Here is a 7,500-nt window from a genome sequence, read left to right as displayed (position 1 = left end):
CAGAGAAGGACTCCAAGGAAGCATATTTATGGTATTGGACAACCTAATGCCTCTCACCATGAGAAGGTTGAGCAGATCGGGGTTGGCCTCGAAGGGCGGGCGGATGCTCTGGACCATGGCCAGCTCACTCAGGATGGTGAACAGCTGCTGCATCTTGTTCCCGTTGAGGCAGGTGTGGTCCCGGTCCAGCCAGTCGGGCAGGGCCACGTGGACGGCCACCAGGTCCTTGAGGTGGACCCCCAGGATGGGGAACTTGAAGCCCACGCTCTCGGCAAAGCGGCGCCGGTAGCGGCTGTAGTTCCCGGCCGAGCTGAGCAGCTCCAGGAGCGACTCCCAGACCTGGAGGGAGGGGGACGGGGTCAATGGCGGGGGAAACTCGGGGTCTCCGTTGACTTCCTCTCCCCCTCAAACCCTACCGAGCAATACCTTGGTGGTCTCCGGGCTGACGAAGCTGTGGGTCTCCTTCATGCGGGAGATGGAGCTGTGCCCGAGCCCGCCGACCACGGCCATCAGGGTGTTGAAGTTCTGCAACTGGAGCAACCTCTGTCCGCACAGAAGACAAGGGGAACAACAGCACTGCGAGTTCATTCAAGCTTCATTCATCTATCATTACATAGCACTATACTCCACTTTAACTGCCACTGAGACATAATACTCATCATCATCATCATCATCATCATCTGCTTTGATTGGTCCTTCAAGCTGGAAACGAACCAGCGATCTAAGAACCTGCTTTGATTGAAGTCAAAAATCAGAAACTCCTCAAAACACAGCAGACAAAGAACTAGAGCTTACAAGTAAAACAAGCAGTCAAAGAAGAAGAACATGCCCTGGCAGAATATGTCAAGCAAAGTGAAGAACCTGCTTTGATTGAAGTCAAAAATCAGAAACTCCTCAAAACACAGCAGACAAAGAATCAGTACAAGAAAACCGCACTACAAACTAAAGCTTACAAGTAAAACAAGCAGTCAAAGAAAAAGAACATGCCCTGGCAGAATATGTCAAGCAAATGAAGAACCTGCTTTGATTGAAGTCAAAAATCAGAAACTCCTCAAAGCACAGCGGACAAAGAATCAGTACAAGAAAACCGCACTACAAACTAGAGCTGACAGCTGGCACAACAAAACATTGCATGGAAAGTTCCTTGACAAAATTGAAGGAAAAGCTGTGTCATAATAAAATAATAATAAGACATTTATTTATTTATAGCCCACTTTATCTCTCCTGAAGGAGACTCAATATTATTATATTATTATTAATAATATAATAATAATAATAATACATTTATTTCTCCTCATGCCTCATAGAATCCTAGACTTGGACGAAACTCCAAAAAAAGCCATCTAGTCCAACCTCATAGTCAATCAAAGCCTTCCTGACAGATGGCCAGCCAGCTTCTGCTTAAAAATCTTCCACTGGTCTCCAAAGCAGCATGTTGGACATTGTCGAACGGATCCTAAAATCTACTTTTTTATTGTGTCAGAAGTGAGTTGAGAACATACTACAAGTCGCTTCTGGTGTGAGAGAATTGGCTATCTACAGGGACCTTGCCTGGGATCCTAAAATATACTTTTTTATCATGTTAGAAGTGAGTTGAGAACATGCTACAAGTCGCTTCTGGTGTGAGAGAATTGGCCATCTACAGGGACATTGCCCGGATGTGTTACCATCCTGCTGGGAGGCTTCTCTCACGTCCACCACAAGCTAGAGCTGACAGATGGGAGCTCTCCCCTTCTCGAGGATTCGAACCGGAAACATTCAGGTCAGAAATCCAACCTTCAGGTCAGCAATCCAGCCGGCACATCTGAAATCTATTAACAAAGGCTGAATGGAGGAAGGACTTTCCTCGAGTTGCTGGGTTGTATTGATTTTCGCCCGGCGAGGAATATCCTTTTTAGTGATTCCGCCTTGATCTGTGAATGTATAAATAGATTTCCATCGAGCGGCGGCGATGAGCTGTGTTTCGCCTTCAAAGGAAAGCAACCCGGGGATGGTTGCCCTCAACTTCACACCGCGTGATGAAAAGGGTTTGATTTATATCGCTACCGCCTCCCTCCCAGCCAGCCAGCCGAGATAATTGGCATCCGCGGCTTCGGAAAACGCCGCATCTATATTCCACTTCGGAGTCGTTTGGAGAGCTCATAAAAATGGGACAAAGAGAAGGATGCGGGTGCTTATGAAGCCGATGAGGAGGAAAGGAGAAAGCTTGTTTTCTGCTGCTCTGGAGACTAGGACACAATGCATTCATAACAACAACAACAACAACAACAACAACAATGGCAATAATGAAAAGCAGAGGGGACAATTAGTCTCCCTGGAAAATTCCTCTTCTGATGTTGACAACGTGCCAACGTTTTTACAAATCCTTATGGCATCCAGGCACTTGATGATCCAGCTTTGTGGGAGTGAGTCAAAGGCCTTTTGGTAGTCAATCCACGTCATGTTAAGATTAGCTTTTCGGCTTTTACAGTTCTCCAAAATCATTTTGTCAATCAATAGCTGGTCTTTTGTGCCCCTGCTTTTCTGTTTGTTGCCTTTCTATTCATCTGGCAAGATGTTTTATTTCTTCAAGATAGTCTTGAATTCTGTCAGCTATTGCCATGATTCCTCTGTCAACAATCTTAAAAAAGCAAATCTCGGCTATCAAACATCTAAGAAATCTCACAAAATTTCACACCTGATGTACATGGATGACCTGAAGCTGTATGGGAAAACGGAAACTGAAATCCACACTGTCCGGATTTTTAGCACTGATATCAGCATGGAGTTTGGTGTGGACAAATGTTCGACAGTGGCATCGAAGAAGGGAAAAATCATTGAAAGTGAGGGCATAAATATGCTAATGGCCAAACAATAAAGTGTCACCAGCCAGAGGCCTATAAATATCTGGGCATATTACAGCTGGACAACATCAAGCATGAACATGTGAAAACTGTGGTCAGCAAAGAATACACACAAAGGGTCAGAAAAATTCTCAAAAGCAAGCTCAATGGAGGCAACACCATCAAGGCCATTAACACCTGGGCCATACCTGTCATAAGATATACTGCTGGCATTATAAATTGGACACAGGCAGAACTGGACAATTTGGACAGAAAAACAAGAAAACTCATGACCATTCATCATTCACTGCACCCTCGCAGTGATGTTGACCAGCTATATCTGCCTAAAAGATCAGGGGGCAGAGGACTCTTACAAGTAAAACAAGCCGTCAAAGAAGAAGAACATGCCCTGGCAGAATATGGAAAGCAAAGTGAAGAACCTGCTTTGATTGAAGTAAAAAATCAGAAACTCCTCAAAGCACAGCAGACAAAAAACCAGTACAAGAAAACACACTACAAACTAGAGCTGGCAGCTGGCACAACAAAACATTGCATGGAAAGTTCCTTGACAAAATTGAAGGAAAAGCTGACAAAGAGAAGACCTGGCTCTGGCTCACGAATGGGACCCTGAAGAAGGAGACAGAAGGCCTGATCCTTGCAGCCCAGGAAGGTTGAGACAACTGAAAGCCAAAGGCACGTCTTCCAAAGGGAAGGAGACCTACTCAGCCCTTTGCCGCTCACCTGGGCCACCATGACGAAGCGGGTGATGACCTGGGCCCGCTGCTGGGCGGTGGGCTTGCTCAGCACCATCAGCTGGACCCACTGGGAGACGCTGTTGAAGAGGGTGATGAAGCGCTCCAGGATGGGGTTGTCCACTGTGCAGCCATGCATCACAAAGCTGTGGTAGTCCTGGAACTGGGAGAAGTAACGGGAGAAGGTCAGGCCGGGAAAGGAGAGCCATGTTTCAATATGCACCCATAAGAGTCTAGTGCCTAGATCACGGGAAGTCCCAGTCCCACCACGTTGATGCAGCAGCTAAAGCAGCCAATATGATTCTAGACTACATCAACCGTCCACTATCTAGAGCATTAAATAACCTAGCTCGTTGTTGACCTAAGCAACCCGAAAGATAGTTGCATCTGTCGAGTAGGAAATTTAGGTATCGCTTTATGCGGGGAGGCTAATTTAACTAATTTTCAACATCATAAAAACGTCGGAAGATTGAGGAAGCACTCCATCAAGGGCTCAGTGTCACAGTGGATTAAAAACTACAAGAGGTATCCCCTTGAATTCCTACACAAGGAGACAACATAAGCAGGGCATCGATGGTGCAAAGTTTCAGAAAAATTCAATCATCTACCAATTTTTAGGAATATATATATGTAAATAAAACAAGCGGTATCCCTTGAATGTCTGCACAAAGAGACAACATAAGTAAGGCATCGATGGTGCAAAGTTTCAGAAAAATTCGATCATCTACCAATTTTTAGGAATATATATATATAACAATTGGTATCCCCTTGCACAAAGAGACAACATAAGCAGGGCGTCAATGGTGCAAAGTTTCAGAAAAATTCTATCATCTACCAATTTTTAGGAATATATATATATATATATATATATATATATATATATATATATAACAATTGGTATCCCCTTGAATGTCTGCACAAAGAGACAACATAAGCAGGGCATCGATGGTGCAAAGTTTCAGAAGAATTCGATCATCTACCAATTTTTAGGAATATATATATATATATGTAAATAAAACAAGATGTATCCCTTGAATGTCTGCACAAAGGGACAACATAAGCAGGGCATCGATGGTGCAAAGTTTCAGAAAAATTTGATCATCTACCAATTTTTAGGAATTTAAAAAGGTGTGTGTGTGTGTGTGTGTGTGTATATATATATATAAACAAACTACAAGAGGTATCCCCTTGAATTTTTGCACAAGGAGACAACATAAGCAGGGCATCGATGGTGCAAAGTTTCAGAAAAATTCTACCATCTACCAATTTTTCAGAATATATATATATATATATATGTGTCAATAAAACAAGACGTATCCCTTGAATGTCTGCACAAAGAGACAACATCAACAGGGCATCAATGGTGCAAAGTTTCAGAAAAATTCTATCATCTACCAATTTTTTGTGTATATATATATATATGTAAATAAAACAAGACGTATCCCTTGAATGTCTGCACAAAGAGACAACATAAGCAGGGCGTCAATGGTGCAAAGTTTCAGAAAAATTTGATCAACTACCAATTTTTAGGAATTTTTTTAATTAATTTTTTTGGCTCGGCTTCTCATGCTCACCAGGATCTTGCTGAACGAGCGATACTCGAGGTGCGTCAGGTGCTCAGCCAGCTCCCCGGACTCCAAGTGGTCAAAGAGCAGCGACGTCTTGCGCTTCTTTTGTGCGGCCGGCTGGCGTTGCGTGACTTGCCGCTTCCATTTATAAGTAGGTCTAGAAAGACATTATGATGATGATGATTATTATTATTATTGATAATGATGATAGAGTCTCCTCCGCTTAGAATTCTAGAGCTGAAAGAGACCCCGGGTCCTGATGGATGACCTTTGGGGGTCCCTTCCAGCTCTCGAATCCCGCGATCTCCGCCGTTTTACCTACACGCTCTCAATGTCGATGAGGCTGCTGTGGCGCTCGTTGCCTTCCCGGCCCAGGAGCACCTTCAGCTCCTTGATCTGCTCGGCCAGTTCGGGGTTGAGATCGAATTCTGCCGGGAATGCCGAGATCCAGTACCTGGTGGGAATAATTTTTATTTATATATTATTCACCTTTATCTACTTATATGTGTTTTATTTCATTATTATTGTTGCTGTTGTTGTTATTATTCCTTTTCCATATATATATATATGTACTAGCTTGTGGACCCGGAGGTGCCCGGGTTATTAGTAGCATTGAGTTGTTTGGGGATGTGAGGAAATATCACTTAAGTTTGGTCCAGATCCGTCATCAGCTGGGTTCAGTGTTGTCTGTATAAGGATGAACTACAACTCCCAGAGCAAGAAGTGAGTGATGCTACTTGGTCTATCCTCCCCCAATCTGCTCCAGGACGGAAAGGATGTCATAGGGGTTCTGTGTGCCAAGTTTGGTCCAGTTCCGGCACTGCTGGGCGTCGCAGTGGTCTGTGGGAGTCGTAGCGATTGAAAGTACTACAAATCCCATCACCCATGGGCCATCATCCCCCAAATAGCACCACGGGGGTTAAGTGTGCCAAGTTTGGTCCAGATCAGTCATTCCTGGTGGTCTCAGTGGCCTGTGATAGTGGCGGCCAATCAGAAAGCTGGCACATACACCACCGTCAGCCGCACACATACCCGCATACATACAAACATTCACTATATATATATATATATATATATATATATATATATATATATATATATATATATATGGCATGTCCAATTGATGAAAAAAATGTTTCAATTCTCGTTTCCAAAGTAGGGGGCGCTGGCGCTTCGATATAGAAAGTATTTCCGACTTTTTCACCCAAAAATTTCGGATATTTACGAAAATTCGTAATGATTCTAAATGTTTCTAAAATGGCGGACGCGCATGCGCAATCGCTACACACCTGGCTTGTATGGCAATCTTCCATGTGGACGCAGAGGACGTTAGCCCCCACCTTTGCGTCCATCGTGGAAGCTTCTGATTGGCCGGGGAGCGGCAGCCATGTTAGGCTGCGCTAAGCTCCCATTCAAGGTAGGTTGAAGAAACAAAAACAAAAAATTTAAAATATTTTAAAAAATATATTTTAAAAAAAATTGGGGAAAAAAATTAACGAAACATTAAGAGACAATTAGAGAATGGGCCAACAATGGTTCGAATTACATTGCTGGTTGCGCTGTGAGACAATGTCTCGGAATGCGTATCAAAACGCGAGAACAATCCAAAATAATTCCGATATATGATTCAAAACGAATTTTTGGACATGTCTAATATATATATATATATATATATATATATATATATATATATATAAATATCCCGATGCTTACCTCACCAGGTGGCATGTTTTTATCTGGAGGGAGCTGTTTTCGGACCCATCCGATTCCTGGTAAGTTCAGGGCAGAGTTAAGGAGAAAGCGGATCACCCACAAACTAGAACTCCCAACGTTCCCACCGGCTTTCATTACAGTGGAATATTTTTTTAAGATAGCATTTTTTCATATAGGAATGGAGACAAATAAGGGTGACGAAAACAAAAAGGATATATTTGGAATAATTTTGTAGCCAGCTCCGAGGAAGGGATGTACCAAGGGTGCATCATGAGGAACATGCGCACCAGCTGCGGGTCCCGGACTTTGCCTTCATCATCTGTGAACATGACAAAATTATTATTATTATTACTACTACTACTACTACTAGGCTGTGCTGGGAATGCTGTTGTTCATGTTGTTCTTGTTATAATTGTGTTATCGAAGGCTTTCATGGCTGGAATCAATGAGTCGCTGTGAATTTTCCGGGCTGTCTGGCCATGTTCCAGAAGCATTCTCTCCTGACGTTTCGCACACATCTATGGCAGGCATCCTCGGAGGTTGTGAGATATGTTGGAAACGAGGCAAGTGGGGTTTATATATATGTATATATATATATACACACACACACACACACACACACACACACACACACACACCTATGGA

The 7,500-nt window shown here is 43.3% G+C and overlaps 1 protein-coding gene across 2 annotated transcripts in view; it reads right to left on the bottom strand.

The window, feature by feature from the left end:
* Positions 1 to 7,500, bottom strand: part of rasgrp2 (RAS guanyl releasing protein 2) — a 65,542-nt gene that overhangs the window by 26,106 nt on the left and 31,936 nt on the right. For both annotated transcript variants that reach the window (XM_062965411.1, XM_062965412.1), the window contains exons 3-9: positions 7,072 to 7,174; positions 6,856 to 6,918; positions 5,465 to 5,596; positions 5,149 to 5,299; positions 3,564 to 3,737; positions 427 to 543; positions 58 to 339 (exon numbers count right to left, since the gene is read on the bottom strand). In XM_062965411.1, coding sequence (XP_062821481.1) covers positions 58 to 339; positions 427 to 543; positions 3,564 to 3,737; positions 5,149 to 5,299; positions 5,465 to 5,596; positions 6,856 to 6,918; positions 7,072 to 7,174 — 1,022 coding nt within the window. The remainder of the gene's footprint in view (positions 1 to 57; positions 340 to 426; positions 544 to 3,563; positions 3,738 to 5,148; positions 5,300 to 5,464; positions 5,597 to 6,855; positions 6,919 to 7,071; positions 7,175 to 7,500) is intronic.

The sequence above is a fragment of the Anolis carolinensis genome, unplaced genomic scaffold, assembly GCF_035594765.1.
Source record: "Anolis carolinensis isolate JA03-04 unplaced genomic scaffold, rAnoCar3.1.pri scaffold_14, whole genome shotgun sequence".
Classification (NCBI taxonomy): domain Eukaryota; kingdom Metazoa; phylum Chordata; class Lepidosauria; order Squamata; family Dactyloidae; genus Anolis; species Anolis carolinensis.
The sequence above is the reverse complement of the archived record's forward strand: the minus strand, read 5'-3'. Positions and strand labels throughout refer to the sequence as shown.